This window comes from Spermophilus citellus (assembly GCF_964194105.1).
Source record: "Spermophilus citellus genome assembly, chromosome: 12".
In the NCBI taxonomy this organism is placed as follows: domain Eukaryota; kingdom Metazoa; phylum Chordata; class Mammalia; order Rodentia; family Sciuridae; genus Spermophilus; species Spermophilus citellus.
The window spans coordinates 55,498,569-55,525,207 of record NC_138198.1 but is presented as its reverse complement, the minus strand read 5'-3'; the positions used below and the strand labels follow the sequence as shown (position 1 = coordinate 55,525,207).

Below are 26,639 nucleotides of genomic sequence, written 5' to 3'. Positions count from 1 at the left end.
GGGAAAGCTCAAAAGAAGTCACCCCAAATACAACAGAAAGGACAGAGTTCCAAATCTGGAGTAAAAACAACAAAGATACTGTATTCAAAGAGACAGTGTGCATACATTTTCCCAGATTTGACTAAAGATGTCAATTCTTATGAGACAGTCCAATAAATCACAAGGATGAATAAAAAGGGATTTACAGTGAAAGTAAAGAACACTGCAGAGAAAATGAGCCTGGCCTGGTGACCCACACCCGTGATCCCACCTACTTGGGAGGCTGAGACAGGAGGACCTCAAGTTTGAGGTCAACCTAGGCAATTTAGTAAGAACCTGACTCAAAGTAAAAAATGAAAGGGCTGGGGATGTAGTGCAGTGGTAGAGCACCCCTGGGTTTCATCCTCAGAACTGCAAAAAAAAAAAAAAATCTTAAAATCAATCTAAGAGAAAAAGGAGATTTCCTGAAAAACAAAACAGAACAATTGAGCCCAAAGACAACATTAAAAGCAAGATTAGGTGAATATTGTTTATCTTCAGATCTTTAGGAGATTCCACTTCCAACCAAGATGGCACTTTGGATCCCATATTTACCCACCTGTCTAAGACAAACAAAAACAGAAAATATATCAAAGACTAATGTATGGAATGAAGACTTTTCAAAACACTGGATCTCAGGCAACAAAGGACAGTGGTCCCCAAAAGAAAAAAAAATGTGAAGCCAACCCAAGAGCTGCTCCCAGATTCCTGTCAGGAGGGTTCCCAGGTGCAGTGCAGGGAGGGGAGGGGAGAGGGGCAGAGCCCAGGTGCTACCCAAGTACAGGACACGGGGTGCAGAGTCCAGGGAGACCAAGGGAGCTCAGTGCACAGGGGGGAGCTGGGAGAGAAGAGAGGGGGAGACTTGCCGAAGGCCCCAGCACCGTGCTCTCACCGACAAGCACAAAGACCATCTGAACCTGAGGAGGAAGCCCTCTGAAGACACTGGAGGGACCAGAAGTACTGCCTCCCACCAGACACGCTGAGGGTCCTGCCTCGGCTGTGGGAAGACATGCTGTTCTGGTTTTCAAAACCACACCCCAAAGAGGAAGGCTCTTCTTGATGATGTAACTGCTTTCCAGAACAGAGCTCAAGGTTCCATATAGGAATATAAAGAATGCCCAGTGCACAACAAGGTAAAATTCACAAGGTAAGCATCCGACTAAAAATGACAAGATATCATGAATATGTAACAGTGAATCCCACCATTATATACAACTATAGCGCACCAATAAACATGAAAAAAATGAAGAAGAAGAGGGAGAAAGACCAGACCAACACTCTCCCCATCTCTTGTCATGTGGCAAGAGGGCCATCACCAGATGTGAGCCCTGAACCTCCAGAACCATGGGCTAAAATAAATCTCTTTGCCTTCTTAAGAAAAAAATTACCAGATCTATAAAGAAGTGGAATACCACTATCCAAAATGAGTAAAAAAAAAAAAGCAAATACAATCATCCCAGAGGTGCAACGGATGTTCCAATTAGCAAACAACAAACTCCAGAGTCATTATATTTCTTTTTCTTCTTCTTCTTCTTGGTTTTTTTTTTTTTTTGTATCTGGGAATGAACCCAGGGGCGCTGTACCACTGAGCCACATCCCCGGCCCTTTTATATTTTATTTTCAAACAGGATCTTGCTAAGTTGCTTAGAGCCTCACTATATTTCTGAGGCTGGCTTTGAACCCACGCTCCTCCTGCCTCAGCCTCCTGAGCTGCTGGGATTGCAGATGTGAGCCACCATGCCCAGCTTCATAATTCTATTTCATATGTTTGAAGATATAAAAAAGATATGCACAGAAGATATAAAAACACAACTATAATGACTAAGATGAAAAATAAACTGACTTGTTATTAGCAGCAGGTCAGAGTTTGCAAAAGAAAAACCTAGTGTATGTGAGGACATAGCACCAGAGACTAACCAAAGCAACACAGAGAGAAAAAGCAACCATTAAAAATGCAAGGAACACCCTAGGTTTGAGCAGCCTAAGCTGGCACAGTGGGCATGTAACTGGACCCTGAAATAATGGCCAAGCACATTCTCAATCCCATGAAAGTATAAACCCAAGAGAATCTCAAGGCACTCTGGGAAGGAGAAAGACGATAAAAGTCAGTGGATGGCACACCGTATTTAAATGCTCCAAATCATGAAGAACAGAAATCTTAAAAGCAACTAGATTAAAAATCCATGTTACCTAGAGAGAAGAGGGCAGGAAAGGCTTCAGATAGTCTGAGCGAGATGATCAGATGACAAATCAAGAAGACAGTCAAACGCTGTTTTTAAGATACTGAGAGAGAAATAATAAAAACCTGCCACTTTCAATTCTGCATCCTGCAAAAACATCTTCCAGAAATGAAAGGGATACTCCCTGGGGAGGCTAACGTCCATCCCCACCTTGGGGCAACAAGGCAGGGTGTACCGGGCTTCCCTTTCTCCCCTCCCTGGTGTTGGCAAGTTGCTGAGCTTCACAGTAAGTGAAGTGGGTTAGTATCCCAGGAGGCAGACCCTGGTCAGTAAAAGGAGAACAGAACAAACCCAACGTTTTGCATAATGGAAAAAAGAGTTTTAGCTAAAAACCCAGGAATTGGGATGAAAATGATCCTTAAAAATACTTATTCCTACAGAAGGTTTGTTATTTCTTGATTAGAACAAGTGCTTGAAGACTTGGTGTGTGTAGGTAGGAGGCAGTTTGGGACAGACAAGAAGTGCTTTCTGGAGTGCTTGGGGGTACCATGCACAGATTGAAGGTCCCAAAGAGGGAAAATTTCAAGAAGTAGCTACAAAAGCATGGTTGATTCTTTTTCTAAACCACCACATCATTTCTTAATAACAATCATCAATCCATAATGTTCTCTTTTGACTAATGCTTATAGAGAATTTATTTACATTATTTTTTATAACATGTGCATTACAGAAATACCAAATATGCAAATAAACGACATGCTTCCCTTGGACACATGTGGATGCACTCTGTCCCTTCCTGAGGTACATGTGAGGGTGTCCTGCTTGCTTATAAAGTCAGCCTTGTGTAAAGAGGGTGCTTCTGTGGAATCATCTACCTGCTCCAGGAGACAGAGGAAGTGTGTCCGTGCCAGTGCACAGCCAGAAGTCCTTAAAAGAAGGTGGGGTATTAGGACTCGGAGTGTTCCCACAGAGATGCCCCTTTAGGGGTTAGTAGAAATGGTTGTTATATTTATTCTGAGATAAAATTTCCCAGGAAGTAATTGTAGAAATTTGGAATTTTTTAATTGGCATTTGATTGAGAGATAGGAAGCATATTTCTCGTCTCCTGATGGTTGGCAGCAGACTCAGTCAGCCCTGAGGCAGGATGTGAGTGCCCTGCACGTCACAGAGGAGTGCCACAGCCCCTCAACAAGCTCCCCTGAGCAACCTCCAAGACCCAGAGCAAGTGCACATGGTGGAAAAAAGAGGCAGCGCTAAACTAGTCCTGCTGCTTCTCCTGCTCTTTTCTAGGGACCTTCCCAGATGTGTTCTCTAATCCAGGGGTGACAGAAGAGCTCCGAGAACCCCAGTTCCCACACTCCCGAGTCCAGGAGCAGAGGTGGAGAAGCAGCCAACCATTTTGGCCTCCATGCAGCAGCTTGGCACCAAGAGCTTTTATTCCATCTGGATTGAAAAATATGACCTCAGGAAAGTGTGGACTGGGCTGCGACACCAGCCACCGCTGGCAGGAGAAGACTGCATTCCTGCTGTCACGGCCAATGTAAGCAGAGGACCCCGGAGCAGGAGGGCCTGCTTCTCCCAGAGTCTCAGGAGGCCTATCTCCAAGGACAGGACTGGAGGGGACTGGGTCAGCTGACTGTATGCTCCACAGAGCCTCCAAAGTGACTGTCACTGATAAGGACACAGGCGGCAGGGAGGAGGCTTCCTCTGGACCAGAGTGCTCTCCAGCAGCGCCCTTGCGAGACAGCCAGGTATTCTCCAGATTCCACAGGAACCCTGAGGAGGAGGGGGAGACGGGACTGATGGCTTTCTATTGAATCTCAGAAAGAAAAGGAAAACAAACTCTGCGTCCCACAATTCATCAGCCAGGGGATGAACTCAATTTAAGTTGCTAGGAGACTCTCACCACGTTGGCCTTACCCCAGTTATTTAAACGAGGGTTAATACTGAAAATAAATGAGGAGTTACAGTGTCACCCCAGCCTGGCGCTTAGCAAGATGAAGTCACTTTTTTTTTTCTGTTGCAAATTAGTGAGGTTCCTATAGTGAGTGTGGAGAGTACACCAGTCACCTTGTCACTTAAGGAGTGTCCGCATCTACTGTGTTCTGGCCACCATGCTCAAAGTGGAAAGCTAGGGAGAGACACTTCTTTGAAGCAGTTCACATCTCGGAGGAAGGGACAGCAGAAAGCAGCACACATCTGAACCGTCGTATGGAACACAGGGAGGAACAGAAGGGAACTCACCCTGGCAACAGCTAACTCAGGACCTCTTTCCCTTTGGGCAGGGATCCCTAACTGAGTGAATATCACTTACGTCTTGGATGTCTTTTCTGGTGGGCGGTTAGCTGTATCTTAATGGGCAACTAGATACAACCACATCAGAATCTTGAAGACATCTTTCTGAACCACAGAGACACAGAGGCAATGGCCTAGTGGACATTCCTGTAGGGGGGACAGGGGGCCCTACGTAGGGGCCACAGTCACTTCCATGTCAGGATCCCAAGCATGAATCCTGGACAGGCATCCCCCCGCCCTTTCTTCCTATCAAATCTGAGCTTCCTCATGTGGATCTTGGATGTTTTTTTTCTTTGCGGTGCTGGGCATGGAACCCAGGGCCTCCTACTGGGCAAGTGCTTTACTACCATGCCACATCCTGGTTGGCACGTGGCTCTGTACAGCGCCGTGGTATCTCCGCCCAGTGGGTGGGCCACTCTCTCCTTTCCTTCACATGGAATTGGTTAATCAAACTTCCTAATTTTACACCCCAGGCCCTCTGCTAATCTTCCTCTGCAGTCTCAGCCCAGGTGGTCACCCTCACACACACACATACACCCCTGCACAGGCATGCACACATGAGTTCACACTGCTGTCAGAATGATCTTTCTAAAACATGATTTGCTCCTGTTCCTACCTCTGCTTAAAAGCCTCAGTTGCCACACTCCACCTGCAGGCTACATCCTAAACTTCTCTAAGTGATACCCAGCACTGCTGGTGTCCTGCTTCCCCCCTCCCCAGAGCACCTGGACCCCACTGCAGAGCACTGCAATCATCCTTTGGGGACTACCTCTTATTTATCCCACAGCCTCATCTCAGGGCACTGGTATCCACTCTAACCTGAGACCAGGACTCCCCAGACCAGGACTCTCACTCCTCTGATCCTGGAGGCTCACTGCCTCCCTCCCTCCTCCCTCCCTCCTTCCTTCCTCCCCCACCCCTCCTTCCTTTCTCCTTTCTTTCCAAGACATGTACAGTGGCGATCCCATGTTTTACATTTGTATTTTCCTAATGATTAATGATGCTACGCATCTTCTCATATTGACTGACCATCTGTATATCTTCTTTTGCAAACTATTTAACATTTTTGCCCATTTTTTAAAAAAAATTGAGACATATCTGTTCTTAGCATTGAATTTTAGGAGCTCTTCATGTATTCTGGACACAATTCCCTTTTCAGACATGTGGCTGGTGAGTATTTTCTTCCCATTTATGGCCTTTGTATGAACTTGACAGGGCATTTTGAAGAGCAGAAGTTCTTAACTATTTTTTTTTTTTTTTTGGCAGCAGGGACTAAACCCAAGAGTGCTTAAATGCGGAGCCACATTCCAAGCCCCTTTTAAAAAAAAATGTATTTTGAGACAGGCTTGAGTTGCTTAGGGCCTCACTGAGTTGCTAAGGCTGTTTTTGAACTTGTGCTCCACCTGCCTCAGCCTCCTGAGCCATTGGAATGACAGGCATGTGCCACCACGCCTGGCCAGACATTCTTGATTTTGATGAAGTCCAATTTGTTGTTTCCTCCTATGAGCATGCATTTGATGTATTTAAGAAACCTTTGCCTTTGCCAAACCCAAGATCATAAGGATTTTATTCTACATTTTTGTAAGAGTTTTATGGCTTTAACCTTTCTATGTAGGCCCATGGCCCATTTTGAGCTACATTTTGTATATGGTAAGAAGTAAAAATTGAAGTTCTTTTTTTAAAAAATATGGATGCTTAATTGTTCCTGTATCATTTGTGGAAAACTCTTTTCTTTCTCTACAAAATTGCACTTACATCTGTGTTGAAAATCCACCGACTCTGTATGTGGGAGTGTTTCTGAGCCCTCTTGTCTTTCACCAGTCCCACTAACTGGAATCCTGTAGCCCTGTAATGCTCTGGTCACCTCCTATTCACTTGCTGGAGAGGGACGGGTCCCCTCCCCTACACGCTGCAAGGTACTGGACACACACACAGCACTGGGCAGGTCTGATAGGTGGCAGTTCATTACCCGAATACACTCTTGGCTTCCTGACCCCTCACTCCTCAGCATCTACAGGGAAACCTGAGGTCTGAAGAGCGAGCTTTGTGCCCGAGTGACTGTGCCGCAGATCCACTGCCATGGGGACAGTGGTGGCTGACACAAGCCACAGAAGGGCTCAGGAACATTCCAGGCTCAGAGGACTCAAAACAACACTGTATTATTCAGCGAGGTGATACCGGCGTGCTGTCTGTATGAAAAGGAAAGACTTATTTAGCTCACAGTTTTGGGGGATCAAGGTCCAAGACTGGGCAGCCCACTGAGTGGCCCTCTGGTGAGGGCAGAGAATGGAAGGAAGCACAACACAATGGGAACACATGTAGGACCAAATGGTCCTACAGTGTCCCCAGGAGCAGAGAGAAACGTGATCAGGACCCGGCTTGCTCTTTGGATACCAAGAGCCAGGGCTTGTATGAGAGCTATCAAAGAGGTCCCCTTGAGCCCCTTCATGTCCCTGGTGACGGAAGCACCTCTCACTTGTCCCCACTTGCCAACAGCATGACTCTGGAAACCAGGCTTTTAATCCAATAGGCCCTGAGGGCCCCAAACGTGTATGTACCACAGCAGACACCAAATCGTCCATGGGAGCAGAGCCCTCAAGTGCGGTGGCCCTGACCTCTGTTTCTCTTGTCTGATCGGCTCTCAATAACGTTTCCCTTTTTCTCTCCTGGAGAGCACAAACTTCATTAGACTGAATATATTTTCTAGGTTCATTAAAATGAAAAGAAAGGAGAGAAGACGGGACGGGAAGGGAGAGGAGGTGAGGGAGGGCCAAGGGATGCTGGAGGCTTCCTGACCTGAAGAACTTGGAGGACACATTCTTCCTTCCATTGTATTTGAAGTGGTATTGGAAGATGCAGGTTTAATAGGGCTAAGTTACACCCAGAGCAGTGCAAGGATCAACACCCACAGACCACAGGCAGAGAGAAGGCTCTGTGGGAGGAAGGACGATGGCCCCAGCACGTGGCCCAGCCTTTCTCTGAGCCTTGGTGGAAGTCATTTAGTTTTGCCTGGTGGCTCTTCTCTTGCCCACGACCATGTGGTGTCATGGTCTAGATGTGAGGTGTCCCCCAAAAGCTCCTGTGTGAGACACTGCAAGAAGGTTCACAGGTGAACTGACTAGGTGGTCGCTGTAGGCAGGTGGGGTGCCTGGAGGAGGTGAGTCTCTGGGGGTGTACCTTTGGGGTATGTATTTCATCCCTGTGGAGCAAGAGTTCTCTCTGCTTCCTGGTGGCCATGTCCCCAGCTCCTTTTCTCCACCCCACCCTTCCACCATGATATCCTGCCTCACCTCGAGTCCTGAGGAATGGAGCTGGCCATCTATGGACTGAGACCTCTGAAACCGTGAGCCCCAAGATAAACCTTTTCTCCTCTAAATTGGTCTTATTGGCCTTTTGGTCACAGCAACAAAAAAATCTGACTGAAACACCTGGGGACCTTGAGGTGAGAAAGACGAGAACACACGTCTCCTGCATTTGAGTGTTTCCTTCAGCCTGCTTGACACTGAGCTCTCCAACCAACCTCCCGGAGGGCATGCGCCCATAGAGAAGCAGGCTGTGTCAAGAAGACATGTGCTCCGACAGGAGCAGTGAGGGCGGAAGATCTCTGGGAGGGCAGGGCAACGAGGGATGAGGATCTCTGCTTTGGTTTTCATGTGTGCACTCTTGATCTCTTCGTGGTCTCCCGATGTAAAGTTCCACTCTGGCTGGCCTGAGCATGTCCTTTCTTCCTTGCTGGATTCATTTTTCTTAGTAGACTCTACCACTATGATATTATAAAGTTACTTGTTTATGCTTTTTCAATGCCACAGAATATTAGCTCTTTGAGAGCAAGAATCTATGTTGCTGTTTTAACGCTGCCACTCCCCAGCTTGGGGAATGGTGTGCACCACACCGTCAGTGAAGAGCAGGTAACTGTCAAGACATGACTGGATAGCCCTGAGTGACGCCTCCACAGCCGTTTGACATCTCTAGGAAGGAGGGGCTTCTCTCTGCTTGAATTTGGTTTCCATCATCACATCATGGAATTCATAGATGAGGCTTTGACTGACTTGGTTACCTGAGAATGAGTTTTCTTCTGATGAGTCTTATCCTGATTCAGTTCTATGACTCTCTCAAACCAGTCCCAACATTCTAACAATAATAATAATGCTCTTAAGTTGCACATTACATAATCAACCCACAAAACCAGTGACATTTTGTACACTAACAACTATCTGTCACAGAATTTAAGAAAAGAAAATTGCATTTAAAATAGCATCAAGAATAAAATAGTTAAGAGTAAATTTAATTGAGTAGGGAAAAGATCTGTACACTGGAGGCTACAAAAAAAAAATTGATGAGATAAAATGAAGAACAATGTATTCCAACAAAAAAAATTGGAAGATATACCGTATTCATGGATTCAAAGAATTACTTTTCTTAAAATGTCATATTATCCAAAACAATCTTCAGATTCAGAGAAATCTCTACCAAAATTCCCCTGCCATTTTCACAAAAATGGATAAAGTAATCCTGAAATTCATTTGGAGCCACTAAAGATCCCTAAGAACTAAAAATATCTTGAGTTAGAGGAACAATGCTGGAGATATCACACTACTCAATTTCAAAGCCACAGGGTGTTATAAAGCTCCTGAAACCCACCCAGCACGGTACTGCATGAGAGCAGACATCACCACCAAAGGGTCAGAGCTGACTGACTTCAGATAAAGATGGAAAGCACGCCTTGGGGAAAGGGTGACCTCTTCATTAAATGATGCCGAGAAAACTGGAAATCCCCATGCAGAAGAATGAAACTGGACCCTTATCTCATCACTTACAAAAATCAACTTACAATGGCTAAACACTTGAATGTAAGTACTGAGACTGTAAAGCTGCTAGAAGTAAACAGAGGAAGAATAGCTCCGTCCATTGGTCTAGCTAGTGACTTCCTGGAAAAGACTCAAGAAGCACGTGCATCCCAAGCGAAAACAGACCAGGGGATTGCATCAAAGTAAAAGGCTTTCACACAGCAAGGGGGAGCATCAAGGAAGGGCAGGCACGGATGGGGAGGGAGCGCTGCACACATCTGAGAAGGGCTAGTATCCCAAACACATACGGAGCTCAACTCCACAGCAAGAAGATAAATAGCTGATTTAAAACTGGGCAAAGAAATTAGACGGATATTTCCCAGAAGTGATAGAAGTGGCCCACAGACTTAGAAAAAATGCTTAACATCTTAAATCATCAGGGAAATGCAAATTAAAACCACAATGAGATGATACTTAACTGACTAAATGGCTATTATCTCAATGATGAGTGAGTCAGTGCTGGAGAGGACAAGGAGAAAAGGGAACCCTGGTATCCGCTGTGTGGGAATGCAAGTTAGTACAACCATTTCAGAAAATAGTATGCAAGATCCCCCAAAAAACGAAACAGAACTTCTACAGGGCTCAGCAAATCTACTGCTGACGGAAGTGTGGTCTGCATTCTGTGGAATACTGCCCAGCCTTAAAGAAGACACTGTGTCACCTGAGACAAACAGGTGGGTCTGTAGGACACTGTGTAAGTGACATAAGCCAGACCCACACAGATACTAGGTGATCTTGTTTTCATGTGGAATTTTAAACAGTTGATCCCACAGAAACAGGCTGGAGTGGGTGGGCAGGGGCCAGGAGAGAAGAGATTTGATCAAAGGACACAAAGTTTTAGTTGGACCAAAGGAGAAAGTTTCAGAGAGAGGCTTCACTGCAGGGTGACTACAGGTAATAATAATATATTTAAACTGGCTCAAGAAATAAACGTTTTATGTTCTCATCACAGAAAAATAAGTTAATGAGGCTATGGTTATTTTAATGATTTTGTTTAATTTTTTTACAATGTATACAAAGATTATAAATACGTGATATTTTTATTTTTCAATTAAAAATAAATTAATTAATACAGTAACATCCTTTAGTTTCGCCTTAATAGAAATAAAAACCCCTCCTTTTCCCAGAAAGGCTTCATGTATTTCAGGTAGTCTCTCTTCACATTCTGCCTTTATTTTGAGGTCACAATGATCTAAAGGAAGACTCTCCAATGATAACTTAATTTTGAGTTACTTATTTAGATGGAGAGAAATGTCACAGGTTCAAATTTATTAACATATCAAAAGATCATACATAGAAGGAAATCCATGACAGATGAAGCTGTCATAGGATGTCATCAATACATCCAACCAGACATAGAGGATTCATTCTTCATACTGACCACAGAAACTCTGCCTCTCCCTTCTCAGCTTCTGGACACCACCTGGGCCACTCACCACCTGCTGGGAAGCATCCAATCAGCTTCCACCCACCCTTCACTTCATGAGTTACTGAGTTGCCCTGAGGAACTGTGAGTTGCCCAAGGCCAAAGGGACAGAAGGTTCTCAGCTACACAGAAATCTCTGATTTATATTTCAGCTCGACTACAGAAAGCATCTACATTTCTTTAAATTAAAATATTAATTTGCTGCACCTTGAATGGAGTCAACTAAATGACAAAATTTTAATTTCATCACAAAGTATATTTTATATTAGTAATTTTTTGTTGCATTCTAGATACTTAGAATAATAAAGAAATAAAGAGAATGCTCTCATGTCAAATACAGTTTCCTAAACAACCTAATATGGCCATATTTCTAGTTTCAGGGAATCAAGCTTATTTTGTATATTTTTAAGACCCCTAAAATCATAAAACTGAAGTAAATCAAACTTAAAAAAATAATTTGATGTATACTAATTGTGCATACAATTGTACAGTATAATAACTGTACAGTATAATAATTTACTACATATATATAATTGTACAGTATAATAATTTAGCACATGTATATAATGAGTGATGATCAAATCCAGTAAATCAAGCTTTGGATCCCTCTCAGAATACTGGTGACCATAAAGCTTGAGCTTGCTCTGACGGCCGGACGCAGACTTCTGTGTCCTCAATTTCTACAAACTTTTAAAGAAGCATTTACAGTCAGACTCTACATGGAAGGAGCAGTTCTCTAAACGCTGTTGTTTTTGTACTCTTGTCTTCCTTCAAACTCTAAAAGGTATTTAAATATGAAGGGTACCACTTTCAACCTTAAAAAGCATCATTTATAGATGTAGTCCATAGGAACCCTTGAAGTGACATCAAGAATCAATAGAGTAGCAGCCTTTATGCTCCAGTGGCCATGGAGATTTTTTCCCCCCTAAATTTACGGTACGCATCTATTTTTACTTGATTGATCTTTATGAATCAACTGTATGTTTGGGGTTTTCTTTCCTGTCTTGGCTACTCAGAAGAGAAAAAGTCCCCCAACCCTCACTTAAAATGTATGTCCTAGATTGTTCCAAAAAATATTAGAAGCACTGGGAAAATGTTCTGGTGCAATCCTTGCACCCAGGACTCCCAGTCACCTTGGAAAAGCTATATAATGGCTGTGTCTCTATTCCCTTATTCCTGGAATAAAGAAGATGGGATCCATCATCTGGAATGTTCCATTTGGTGGAAGAGTCCATTATTCTGAGGACACAGAGATGTCAAAATGAGCCAGCTTATATATAATAAAACCTCAGGAGAGTCCCACGAGAGTGCTGCCCTCAGCTGTCACCTGCATCAGCACGGGTAAAGGCAATGTGAACTTCTGTGTCTGCACACAGCAAACAGAGTTCAGTGGAGACACACTGTTCCCTGAGTGTCAGAGGCCAGTCTTCTCCAAGCTTAAATGTAAAGTCACTATTGCCAGGCGGCTGTTATGTCTAAGAAGAGAAATATTTAAACACCAAAGAAATGGACACAAGGGTTTTCCCTATGGATCCATTAAAGAAAACATCTCACAACTAAACATGAGCATGGAAGAACCCTGGCTTTCCCTGGAGGGGGTGTGTAAATTCCGGTGAATGGCTGCATTGTTTAGGCTATTTATAAAGACTTTCAGAAAACTCACCTGATTATCAAAATGTGCACTTTTTTTTGTTGTTTCTTGTAAGAATCTAGAACTAAAGACTACAATCCACTTATTTAGCAAGACAGCAAGCTCTTTAGATTATAGGATTATCCTAATCCCCCAAATTGCAATGGAATTGTAATTATTTCCAGATGCTCTCTAAACAATGCAGGAAGCTATCAGCCACAGGCTAAGGTGCTGTGGGTAAGAGGCAGGATCACTGCATGAGCTGTCTCCCTCTGCCAGCCTGCAGCCCCTCTCTGGAAATCACACCCTTCCAGAGCTTTATACTGACATTGAGAAAGTCCTTCCCCAACTTTCTCAATTTCCCCCAGCATCCTTTGGACAAATCAGAGCTGCTGTGTTCAGGAGCTTCACATTGGCTCTGTCTAGGATTGGGTCTCAGGTCACTTTTCACCAAGTCTTTGCAGTTATGATAGTTTCTCTGTCAATATTTCCATCACTTATGGTGATTTTGCAGAGCCAGATTTTTTTTTTTTGCTTTATTTAGCTGTGCTGCATTTCCCCTTTCTGCTACTTTTCCTTTTACCAAGTACACATTTCTCCACAAGCTCTAAGTAGTCACCCTGAGATACCACCTCACTTCAGTGTCTTCTTGGTTTGTAACTTCATCCCCAAGAGCCATCGGTCGGTCATCTAACCTCTTTACGTGGAAGGCCATGGTTGCCAAGCCCTGTGCAGCTGTTGCATTTAAGAGTCAGGCTGGCAATATACGGAGTTGCTCTCCCCTGGGGTGCACATTGATAGCTACTGGCTGTAGCAACAGTAAAGCTCCATTCAATCAGGAAACACATACACCCTTATCAGTTTACGAACTCCCAAAGATTAAAATTGGCTGTGTGGCTATAAACCTTCTCAGAAACATTCTTCCGGTTAAGATTGAATACAAGTGTCCTTAGAAAGAATAAGTTTATCATGACATATGAGATAGCTCTAAAGAGTAGTATTTATTCTCTGGACTAAAAGCAACATTTGTGTATTCTTGCTAGGTCTAATTTTAGGAGCTCACCTATACACATTGAATTTAAAGGCAAGACATTGATCAGGGGCAGAGCATCTGGAAACTGCAGAACACAGCGTCCCATATCCATGCACTATGCTAGATGGCAATCCGGAAAATCATAATTTCTTATTGCCTTTATCTTTTGTTTCTCCCCAATGGCGGAAACACAGTGATTCCCCCTTATTCACAGTCACATTTTCCATCATTTTAGTTATCTACAGTCACCTGCCACCTGAAATACTAAATGGCAGATTCCAGAAATAACCAATTTATAATGTCAAATTATATACCGTTCTGAGTGATGGAATCTGCCACCATCCTAAACTGACTCTCCCAGGACAGGGGTCATCCCTTGTCCTCACAGTATTCGCTACCCACCAGTAGTTGCTTAGTAGCTGTCTTAGTCACCAGAGCGACTGTCATGGTATCATAGTGCTTGTGTCCAAAGAACCCTTATTGGACTTAATAATGGGCCCCAAATGCAAGAGTAGTGTTGTTGGCAATTTTATTATAGACTACTATTATGCTTGTTATATTTTTATTAGGTTTTCGCTAATCTCCTATTGCACCAACTGTATAAATTAAACTTTATCATGGGTATGTATTATAGGGAGAAAGAGCCTAGAAAATATTGAGTTTAGCACTATCCAAGTTTCTAGGCATCCACGGGAGGTCTCAGAACATATCCCTGCCAATTATGGCAGTTACTGTATGTTTTTATACTCACGTAGGCAGAATGAGTGATAAAAAATATACCCATAAATTGAAGGTAATCTGGGTCTGAAAATACATGGTGTAACGTTACCTTACCAGAGCTATCCGTTTTTGGTTTGTTGTTGAGATGCATACATAGTTCATGGCTTACTCTGAACCAAGGGTGACTGAGCTCACCAGCAGGTCCCAATCTGGATGTTCTCATGTGCATCTGGAGTGCCCCAGCGCCTCTATTTGCTGCTCGAATTTCCAGGCTTATGCAGAATTTTCTCAAAGTAGAACCTCAAGTTTCACAATAAAAGGAAATGTAAGGGTGACTGTATAAAGCAAGCAAAGGGGGAGGCAAAGGAGATGTTTTTGAGAGAGAGGCTCTACAAGGAGCCCAGGAAACCAGCACACTGCCTCAGAGAAGGCTGCTGCGTGAATGAGCAGAGCTCACTCTACTGGCATCAAAGGAAGAAGGATTTCATCAATGATGGTGGGAAAAACTAATCAACAGTTTTTTTTTTTAAATCTACTCTTGAAAGTGTCTATGCAAATGAACTCCAGATGAATTAAAAGTTGTGGATATTTTAAGTTATAAAAACCAGTAAGAAGTAGGGTATGATATGAATCAACTCTGAAGGTTTATGGCCTTGAAGCAACAAAAGAACTACAGATTACAACAGGAATAATGGGGGAAAACCCTATGTAATGGAAGTAAACAAAAAAAACAATTCTTAAATCAGCTTCATGAATATACATACAGAGGGTAATATGAGCAATCACATGAGCAAATCTTCCACAAAATAAAGACAAAATAGTAAATGTATGAAAAGTTGTTTGCCTTCGGTAATCATCATTTTTAAAAGCACTGCTGAGCTATTTTAAATCTACTGAATTAGCAAAAGTGCTTTACTCATATTGCTGATGAGGTTTCCATGAATATGGTGCACTTTTATCTCTTCCTTTTGTTGAAGTGAAATTCACATATCACACATGCTATGGCCTGGCTCTGGAATGTTCCCGAATGCTCATGTGCTGAAGGCTTGGTCCCCAGTGCAGCAGTGTTCAGGGCTTTTGGAAAGTGATTGGGTCACCAGGGCTCTGAGCTCATCAGTAGGTTAACCCATCACAGCTGAATGCATTCCTGGGAGGCCGTAGAAACTGTGGGAGGTGGGACCTACCTGGAGTGCGTGAGTCACTGGAGCTGTGCCCTTGAGAATCACCTTCCTCTTTTCTCTTTCTGTACCTCTGCTTGTGAGCATCTCTGCTCTACTGTGTCCTCTCTGCCATTCTGCCTCACCGAAAGACCAAAGCAAGGAAGCCATAAGATGAAATAAATCTTTCCTCCTTCAAGTTGCTTCTCTCAGGCATTTTGTCTCTGTGATGAAAAGCTGACTAACACAGTCAATTATTCACATGAAAGTAAACAAGTCAGTGGCTTCTGGGGTGTTCATGATGCTGTGGAACCTAGATCCTCTATCTAGGTTCTCTATCTAGATCCACATGGTTTTCATCATTGTAGAAAAACACCCCACACCTGTTAAGTAGTCACCCCCACTCCTCTCACCCCACACCCCTGGCAATAATGATCTGCTTTCCGCCTCTATGGATTGACCCATTCTGGATATTTCGTCTAAACGGAGTCAGCCAATGTGTGGACTTCTGTATCTGTCCTCCTCACTAAGCATGATGGTTTTCAGGTTCAACCATATTGCCGCATTTGTCAGTAGTTCATTTCTTCTTATGAATGAATGATATTCTGTGTATGTACATACTAAATTTTGTTTATTCACTCATCTCATGGTGGATATTTGGGTTGTTTCTATCTTTGGCTATTTTGTGTAATGTTGCTACAAATGCTTGTGAGCAAGTGTCTGTCTGAACCCGTTTCCCACTCTTTGGGGGAACAGTTGGGAGTGGAGCTGGCATATCACATGGTGGTTCCCTATTTGACAGCAGGCTGACAATGTATACTTGTTGCAGAGTGGGTGGCCTAGGTCCTCTGCATTGTCACCAACACTTATTGTTTGTTTTTAAATTCAGCCATCCTAGTTGGGTTTTAGTCCTTAGGTCCCTGAGGACTGGCATGTGGAGCATTCTTTACATATGTTTAGGCCACTTGTGTTCAGAGCCTATGTTTTCTATATATGAATCCGCATATTAACTCCTAATATGTACAACAGTTTCATAGGTAAGTGTGAAGAGTAGCTGAACTGCCTTCTAGGACTCTATGACAACACTCAGCCCACAGATGCATCCATCATGCCCCTGAGAGGTCCTTCCACCATGACCTTGAGATGTCCTCCCACCATGGCCCTGAGATATCCTTCTACCTTGCCCCTCAGATGTCCTCCCACCAACCCCCTCAGATTCCCTTCCACTGTTCCCGAGATGTCCTTCCATCAGGCCCCTGTGATGGCCTCCCACCATGCCCCTGAGATGTCCGCCCACCATGCCCCTGAGATGTCCTCCCACTGTGCCCCTGAGATGTCCTTCCATTGTGCCCAAGATGTCCTCCCACCATGCCCCTGAAATGTCCTTCACCAGGCCATACGGTGGAGGCATACAGTTACAGTTCCGTTGCCTCCCTCTCGCCCTGATCTTGCATCCAACCCACACCACACAGACTTGCCTTATTGCTATTATTGTAAATAATTGACACCAGAAATGCTGTATCAGGAAACCGAGGTTAAGCCAATTGTTGTTTAAGCAAACAGAATCAATCCTAAATCATTTTAGATTTCCTGCTCTGGGATCGATTATCTGTGGGCATGGGGGCAGGGGCCGATGAGCATAAGCAGCCCTAATGCGACTGTTGCCCACTTGGGCGCTCCTTCCCATCTCTGATGTTATTCATGAGAGCCCTGCTATAGCTCCCCCACCCCAGGTCTCTGTTCTTCCCCTTCCCTCCTTGTTACTTCTAACTCCAGCTTTCTCTTACACTTTCTCTCCTGATCCCCAGACTGTGTGAGGAGAAGCACAGAACCAGCCCCTCTGAGCTCTCCTCCCATCTACTTGCCCCTGACCTGTGCACACAGCTGTGCAGGGCTGCGCCGGGCATCCTGAAAGCTACCACCCAATTTACTCCTCCTTTTGTGTTTTTAATCTAATAACAACTTAACTCTTCTTCTGCTGCTCAGCCTCTTTACCTGCAAGTGGGTAAAGTATCAAGGATGTTGCAAGGCTATCATACAGAATTGAGATATTGTAAATAAAATATGCCTGGTAAATAATGGGCAATTATACAGTGAAGCTGTTACTCTTACTGATTTAGAACAAAACTTAGAATCCAAAAGATGCTTACCACACCCACACACATGCAACAGAGAGGCACACATGCTTATAGATGCTTATAGACATACATAAGCACACACATATGCTCATAGGTATACATGCACACAGACACAAACACACACTGCGGCACACACCTGCACACACACAAAGCTGGCTGAGGTGAGGGAAAGCAAAGGAGACAGGTAGCTGGAATGTTGTGCCTGTGCCAGCAGCTCTGGAACTGTCCCCTCCTCAGGGCAGAGGCACAGTGAGTGTGGCTGTGGAGGGAGGCCCTGCACCAGCCAGCACCATCAGAACCCCGAGTCAGAGCTTCTCCCCATCAAAGCAAGACAAACAGGATCTCATGGAAATAGGCCTGGTGTGTTAGATGAGAAAGATCTGTGTGGATCAACACTGGGATGGTTAGGGCCAGCAAGAATGGCAGTTCCAGAACAAGGACAGTCAACTTCCTTTTTAACACACCTGAGAGGAGGCTTGTGTGTGACGACATTGACAGACGGCTATGCAGAGAAAGGCCAAACCACACCTCACAGCTATGGAAGCAGCCTTGGGTTCCAGGACCTCAGGGGTTAACCCCTTAGGAGGTGGATCTCTACTTACCAGAAATTGTCCAGCTTGTCACTGTCGTCAGTTCACTGACTGATTGGCATCAGTCTCCAATTTTCTCAGGATTTGTAATGCAGATCCAGCCAGCTGCAGACCCGATTGTGGACAGGGGCTATAGCTAGACCCCCATGAAGGGAGGAGGTGGGAGTGGGCTCAAGGAGGGCTGGGTACAGGCATTCAGCTCCTCAGCCACACAGTATGGAATGTCCCTGTTGCTCACGCTTAGTGGCAAGATATTCTTAAAGGCAATGTCATGTCGGTAAAGCATAGCAAAGGCTTCCAACCATGAACACTTCAGCTAGAGTGAGCACGTCAGATCAACTATGCTTTCACCCAGCACGACTCCAAAATGTGCATATCCTAATCTTTCTTCTTCCTCTAAACTTAAGTGACCAAAGTGCAACTTCTCCATAACCCCATGAGGCCGCAGACTGGGATGGAGAGAAGATCGACTACGGGGTACAGCAGAACTCTGGCTGTGCCACCGTGTGGTCTCATGAGAGCTGCCACCTGCTTCTGGGACTCAATTTCTCCAGCAGTTGGGTGCCAGTGAAAGTCGTTACTCCATAAGACAAATAGACAGGCTCAAGCGAGTTCTAGGGATAGGGTGTTGGGAAATGACCCAGGACCGTCAGCTTCTTCCCTGTCCAGTGCTCCACCCTCTGCCTCTTCTCCCAAATTCTACAGAAGAGAGAGGGTCAGAGCAGGGAGCCATGCATGTATCACACATTGCTCCGGGTTGGAAGGTACCGGATGCATGATGGGTTTTCAGGTGGACGAGAGCATGAGGACAGGGCCATGAGGAACTCGAAGTCCAGGCACAGAGCAGGCGCAATGGGAGCTCCCGAGGGTGGGAGGCCAGAACTTCCTGGAAGGAGGACCTGGGGACACAGGTCCTGACACCACCTTCCAACTGGGGCCATGCAGCCCCATTCCGGAGACTCCAACCACGTGGTGCCCAGGGTACAACCCAGACATGACAGAATTAGTGAGACACTGAGACAGAATTGTCATTGACAAAGTTTGGGTACCATGGAAGCTTCTTAATTTTCTGATTTAATTAACATAACAGGGCATTATTTGGTTCTGTTCCTAGGACCTCATGGACCTGTGGGATCTTGGATGAGGAGTACAGCTTCTCTGGCGATAGCAACAGCAGCCTGTACTTACTGGGCACCTAGGGACGGTTCCCAGGGACCGGCCAGTGCCCACTCCCCCCTTCATATCAGCCTGAGATGGCAACCTTGTCTTCACTTCACAGTGGAAGAAACATGAGTGGCTAGCCCGGGCACCTAAAATGCTGTTTACTCATGTCTAAGTAGTATTTAAAAATCCTCATGGAAATACTTCCCATCATAAATGATATCCTACTTGAAAAATGCTGTACAAAGTGAATGTTCCCATGTGAATGTCACTCCAAGACATCCCCATGCCTTGGACTACGGGTTTCTCATCTCGGGAGGCACTCCCCTCCATGAGGCACACCCCCGCTCTGCCTCTCACCTGTCTGTGTCTGGCTTTTGGCTGTAAAACCTGCTTGCATTCATTATTCCAAGAACACCAGCTCTACCAAATGTGAGGCACAAGAGCTCTCCTTCAGCGCTGATTCCAAGCCCCGTCTGCAGATCTGCCTTCAACTGGAGTGCCCCCCCAACCCAATGGCAGAGCACCAGACATGAGGGTCCCTGGGGGGTGGGAGGAGAAGCAGCACTTTCGGCTAATTCCTCTTATGCATGTGATTGGAAGGCACATGTGGCCCACCTCCTCCCAGACCACCTCAGTTAACACAAGGTGAGACTGTGCTGTCCTGACCTTGCCCAGATGGCCAGAGGCAGAACCACAACTCGGTACAGGGTTTTGTTTTTGTTGTTATTTTTTAAATTGTCTTATTGAGGGCCAGTAACTGTTTTCAGGAAGCTCACTCCTGGAGAGCAAAAGCCTGTCCATGATGCCTGAATCAGGAAAAGGTCCAGCAGAGAGGGGGAGGTGGGGACAGAGGGTCGGGCCTCTCACAGAGGCTGCCTCCCTGCACCTGCTGGGCCTTCCCAGCGACAGCAGGGGATTTCAGGAGCATGGCGAGAGCCTCCTGCTCCATGCTGTGCCTCCATCTCATGTGGAATTAGTTCTGAGCCCCCCAGCACTATCCCCAATGTGGAAAACTCCAGCAAGGAATCTCCTTAGGCCAGAGAGTTATTCTCTCCAGAATGGACTCAGCAGGTGACACTGCAGATCTCAGGGCCACCTCCGGTTACCAACACCCTTGATCTGCAAACCTGAGGTGAAGGTGGCAGCTCCAGTGCCGAGGGGCTTCGGCACTGTGTGGCACCACACAGGGCACAGCGGCTCGCTGCACCCCCACGGTCGTCAGGGAAGGGAACTGCCAGCCTGTCTGTCCCCTGGCTTTGCCGCCATATAAAGATGCACCACTCATGGTGCCTCAGCCTTGGGAGCCTCGAGGTTCTGAGGACAGAAGCACAGCTGGAAGAAGCTCTGTCAAGGCCAATGGCAGGTTCTGTCCAAGGGCTTCTGGGGCAAGTCGCACGTCCTTCTAGAAAAGAAAATGGACCTCCAGAGTCCCTCACCCCGCGGCTGCTCTAGGGGTCTAAGCCTGTGGGTGACATGAACCCGACCGAGAGCCCTGCAGCTGAGCAAAGCTGGGGAGGTGCTCAGCCAACAGCGAGGACCAGGGGGAAACACAGACCACAGCCCAGAAACCTGGACTTGAGTTCCTTAAACTGGACTTAGCCAGAGGCCTAGGAGGAGCCCAGAGGGGAATAATCCAAAACACATTAGGAAGGAGTGACACAGAGGGCAGAGCCAAGGAGCACGCGGTGGGCTCACAGAGGTTTTATTCAGTCACAAAGAAAAATGAAATTATGCCATTGGCAGGAAAATGGCTGGAGCTCGAGACCACCATGTTAAGAGCTAAGCCAGACTCAAAAGGGCCAGGGTCACATGTCGTCCCTCATATGTGGGAGACACAGAGGAAAAGGGGAAAGGAAGGGGAGGGGGCGGGGATGTCATGGAATCAAAAGGACATCAGTGGGACAAAGGCACGGGGGTGGGGCAGATCCAAGAGAGTGACACTGGCCAAGTTACACTGTCATATCGTGAGCATGAACCAACCGGAAACACCACGTCCCACCATTAGGTGCACCAATAACATAAGGAAAATGAAAAAAATCCAACGGGGAATCCTGCCAGGTCAGCGCTCAGATGGCAGCTCAGATGGCAGCTCAGATGCACTCTGGCTTCTGCTCCCCAGGCCCCTGAGACTGCTTCTCCCCTCCTACACCCCACATCAAGGCAGTGTGCACGCTGAGCTCTGCATGTCTACACAACAGGATTCCTGGGAGGAGGGACTGCAGATGGCACAGCCCACGGGCACAGCGGGGCCAGCAGCCCAGCCTCTGCAGGAGTAAAATGACTCCCGTCGCCAGGTGGATGAACCTGGGGGGAGAAGCTGTCCCTCGCCTCTCAGCTGCTGCCCACACAGCCCTGCCCGCCCTGAGACTGGTTTATAATGTTAAATGAGGCAGAGCAGGGCATCCTTGATAAAGACGAGTAGAGGCATCTGCAGTGAGGAAAAAAGGAGGAATTGGCAAAGGAATATCATGATTTCTGGGTCTTACAGTTAGTAAATGTCCTATAAATAGTGATTACAAGTAGCTGTTCTCATCAGAAGTTTCCCTAAGATAGCTTTGAACCCCAACATGTCTTTCCATCAATAGCGTTCTTCAGCAAAACCCAGGCATCCAGACTGACCTGGAAATCTCTCTAACACGGCCACACATCCACCCCAGTCAGACAAACTACTCCTATGTAATCTGTAATGACATAATTGAAACCAGGCTTACATTTATTTAAGTAGCCTCGCTGTGATGGAATGAAAATATTTTAGTTAGCGGCACAACACATCTGAGCAGAATTTACAGCGGTCTCCCCTGCCCCATGGATTCCTCACTTGCCTATAAGAACTCCATTTTGAAAATGAACGAGAGAGCGAGAGAGAGAGAGAGAGGGCTGGTGTTGAGTTTCAGTTCTGCACAATGACACCTTTAACAACCTGCCAGCCAGTCAAAACCTAAATAGAGCATCTGAAAAAGTCTTTACTACTGCCAGTTAATACTCAGAGGCTCTGGGGACAGGAACGTCCAGTGACTCAATATTTGTAAATGCTACTGTTGTCCCTCCAACACATGTCGGAGGATCCTGGGAGAGGCAGGGGCTTTGGCCATGATGAGGGCGAGGGTCTGAGGTTTAAATAGGAAAGTAGTCACTAGGAAAACAAAATAAAACATACAGATGAGCACCTGGTGGCCTGGCCCAAGTGCCCGCTCTGAACACCCTGGGTCACCCAACCCGCCATGCCTGGATCACACACAACCCCAGGAGGACCCACAACACCAGGAAGATCCACAACCCCAGGAGGACCCACAACACCAGGAAGACCTACAACACCAGGTGGACCCACAACACCAGGAGGACCCACAACACCAGGAGGACCCACAACACCAGGAAGACCTACAATACCAGGTGGACCCACAACACCAGGAAGACCCACAACACCAGGAGGACCCACAACACCAGGAGGACCCACAACACCAGGAGGACCCACAACACCAGGAAGACCTACAATACCAGGTGGACCCACAACACCAGGAGGACCCACAACACCAGGACCAGGGCAGCTGCGCTCTTCTTCATTTAGATTTGTTCCTTTGTATCTGCAGACACCAGCAAAGCTGAACAGCAACCCTGGGGCATCAGAAGAACAGTGTGTGTGACATCAGTGTGTGTTCACAACCAGGAGGGTTGGACGTCACTGCAGCTGCTGGAGAGACGACGCATGCAGAGCACCTTAGAGTGAAGTCAGCCGGGTGGAAGGCCGCGGTTTCCACTGCCCGCCTGGCGGTGAGCAGGAGTTGACACAACTTGGTCATTACAGATGCTCCGGGCTGAAAACCCAGTCTGTGTGAATCTTGGCCACCACACGGGTTGGCAAAGCTCTGGAGCTGGTTTGTCCTTCTCTTTTATCCTTTTTCAAGAATGTGTTCATGTTAATGCTGCACATGAAACGGAACACACAGCGCACCGCGGCGGGCCAGCGCGAGCACCCACGCTGCTGGTTCAGAGGAACTCGTGATGCCCATGAACTCACCTTCACGGGGCTCCGGCCGGATGCCAAGAACTCAGGTTCCCTTTGAGCTCAGCCTGACCTCGCCTGCCTATTGATCACTCATCAGAAACACTGGCACTTCGAATGGGAACTTGGGCACTGATGGAAACGGGCTTGAGTGGGAATTTAACTTTGTAGGAACAGAGCTTGCCGTCACAACACCCATTCCGCTGGCTTTGGTGAGCCAGGAGCGTTTTCACTGGGAACAAGAAGAGAAAGGAAGGGAGGCGACGTGAGGTTGTGACATGTGAGGTACACTGCAGGAAGAACGAGAGCGGCACTGCCGGAGCCACGGGCATTATGGCGCACTGAGAAGACACAGCACTCAGGAAGGGGTGTGCAGGGGCACCTGAGGCCCCACACTCGGGCTGGCAGGAGTCTGGGCACAGGCATGCCAGAGGCCAGCCCTTCCTACCCTGCCCCACCTGAGACTCCGACACCTGAGGTCCCATCTGAGCATCTGTGTGTTCTGATCCTTGTTCAGAAGGAGGACAAAACAGAAGAGATGGCTGTGTGTCTGCGTGAGCCTGTCTCTACCTTAGGGAAGAGAACACAGAGAGTACTGCTGCAAACCAGAGAAGGGGACTTGTTCTAACACTCCATTCTGCAATTTTACTTTGTTCTTTGCAGAATTGTGGTAAACCCTCACTGTAGATAAAAATAAAAATGTCCAGACTCCCTGAGGCAGTAGAGATGGTGAGTTACACTTGCTAGGCTGGACACTCTCCAGTGATCCTTCCACATCACTCAGCAATCTGAACTTATGCAGAAAGGAGAGAGAGATATTAATCAACTCAGTTTTTAAACTCTTATAAGTTGGTAAGCAAAGTATTCTGTGCTAAAATACCTCTGGTGACGAGGAACTCATTATTCTTGAAAAACTCTTTTGTTTGGATAACACTGTGGTTATAAAGTATGCCCTTAGTGTCCCAGAGTAGCTCACTATGAAATGTGCCAATGATATTTGATTACGAAGCACTATAAAATATTGTTGTTAAATTTCTGTGTTAAGAGTGAAGCTAGCAAATATAATCAATGCTTTTTATCACTATAATCTAGCTCAAATGCCATGATTTAAACTCTGTTTTATCAAGACTTCAGTGATAGAAAGATATTTGGCTTTTATCCAACATTAAACCACATGTAAACAAGTGAATATTACTCAATCATGAAAAAGGAAGTGGGTACTGATACATGCTATTTCATGGATGAGCCTTGAAAAGGTTATGCTAAAGAAAAGAAGCCAGACACAAAGGCCATAGATTGTATCCATTTAGACAGAATGTCCAGAATAGGTAAAAACGACAGAGATAAGATGAGCGGTAGCCTGGGGTGGCTGGGAAGGAAATGGAGAGAGACTACTCCTGGATCCGGGTTTTGAGTGTGTGAATACTACATGCGAAACTAGCGCTGTGAGCAGTTGTAGTCTTGAATAGACCAAACCCCACTGAATTCTATCTTTAAACGGGTGAATTTTACGGCATGCGAATTACACAGCAATTTTAAGAACAAGGGCCAGACATGCAGTTATAGGACTGAAATAAAAAGTCACTGTGGGAGGCACTGCCACCCGAGGGACTCCGGACTCAGCACAACAGCCAAAATGCACACCACCGCAGCTCTGCGTACACCTAACACCCACGCGGGGAGGAGTGAACACAGGTCCTAGTAAAGGGTCCCGGGCTGTGTTTACCTTAATACTCCCTGACCCGTGAGGAGTTTTCATCTTTTTATTTTACAGGGAGGGTATGTCAACTTCATTTCAGTGGTACTTGTACTTATGAAAGTTCAGGGAATTTCAAAGCCACAAACGGGTCCTTCAAAGAGAAGCTGGCAAGGTGAGCTGCGATTACGGTCTACTTCCAGCTCCCTGGGGCTCCCTGGGGCTCCCTGGGGCTCCTGTGGGCCTAACTGGAAATGCATGACTCTGCTCAGGCACCTGGGAGGCTCCTGTTCCTCTCCAGTGACAATCACCCGTCCTATAAGAACCAAAGCCTGGTTTGGGGAAAACACTCTCAGAACAAAGCACAAATACGCTGACTTTTTTCAGATCACAAGTTCAAAATGTTATAGGTGTAGAACATCTTACTTCCCTGTGAATGCCACTGAGGACTCCTGTATTAGACCACATTTTCCCCCCAAAAGAGAAAAGAGACCTTACGTGATGGTTCATAACACGATTGATGTCACCGTCACATAACCTACATACTATGTTCAACCCCGAGTTCTTGTTTGGCGGTCAGGGATTGTGCATATCTCTTCCTGCTGTAAACTCCAAGAACTGTACGTGAATCTTGATTTTTTAGGTTAAGCTCGATGATGAGGCCTCACGCCCCGAGAGGAACCCAGAGACTCATTAATCAAGCCTCCTCGTGATCCCACCCTCTACTGCAGGGCTTCTTAGACATGCGCACACTACACTGGGCTGCAAAGTGACCAAACCACACTCAGAATCTCACAATGAAACGACTGTGCGGACGTCCACGTGGGCAGTGACGCACAGTGTCACCAAACACCCACACAGCAGAGGGAAGGGGCCCTGGGACACTCACAGTTGTATCCAGGCATGATGTGGTGCTGGGCTTCCAGGCTGGCCAGGGTGATGTGGAAGATGATGTGCAGCAGCAGGAAGGACAGGCTCAGGAAGCACAGCGACTTCAGCAGCCGCCCCGTGTGTCCTGGGGGTGAAAGCAGAGGCTGTGAGGAACTGAGACCAACACCGCTCTGCCTCTCCAAGGGGTCCAGAGAACGCGTCCCTGTACCACCCGTGGTGGAGGCTGGCCCCGACCTTAATTGCAATGACCCCGACCTTAATTGTTAGTCAATAGCCAAAATCCACCCTGCACAACATCACACAGTCAGCCTCATGTGCATTAAAAACTCAATGTAATAGAAAAATGTCTTCTTACGCATTATATGACATGTTATATGGCATTTTTTTTTAGAGAGAGAGAGAGAGAGAGAGAATTTTAACATTTATTTTTTAGTTTTCGGCAGGCACACCATCTTTGTTTGTATGTGGTGCTGAGGATCGAACCCAGGCTGCACACATGCCAGGCGAGCGCACTACGGCTTGAGCCACATCCCCAGCCCCAATATATGGCATTTTTATAGTGGAACCACAAAAAGGTTCTGGCCCAGAAAATTGTACAAAAAATTGCTGTCAAACTTGAAGGAGAAGGTAATCTGTATTTTATAAAAGTAGTTGTAGAGAATAGAAAAAGAAAGAAGATAGTCTGAAACATTTTGTAGTTAGGGTAAGTTTAATTTCAATAAAATAAGGCTGGAAGAGAAAACTATGAATCAATTTTACTTGTGAACATAGACCTAAACTATTAAAAAGATTTATTAAGTAGCTGAAATAGCACAGTAAAAAAAAGAATACATCATAATCAACTAGACTTTATT

The 26,639-nt window shown here is 46.0% G+C and overlaps 1 protein-coding gene across 1 annotated transcript in view; it reads right to left on the bottom strand.

Annotated features, from left to right (window-relative positions):
* The window catches only part of LOC308631637 (piezo-type mechanosensitive ion channel component 2-like), a gene marked incomplete at its 3' end in the record, with an annotated part of 303,944 nt that overhangs the window by 151,972 nt on the left and 125,333 nt on the right, over positions 1 to 26,639 (bottom strand). The window contains 1 exon segment of the mRNA XM_081263019.1: positions 25,784 to 25,909. Coding sequence (XP_081119145.1) covers positions 25,784 to 25,909 — 126 coding nt within the window.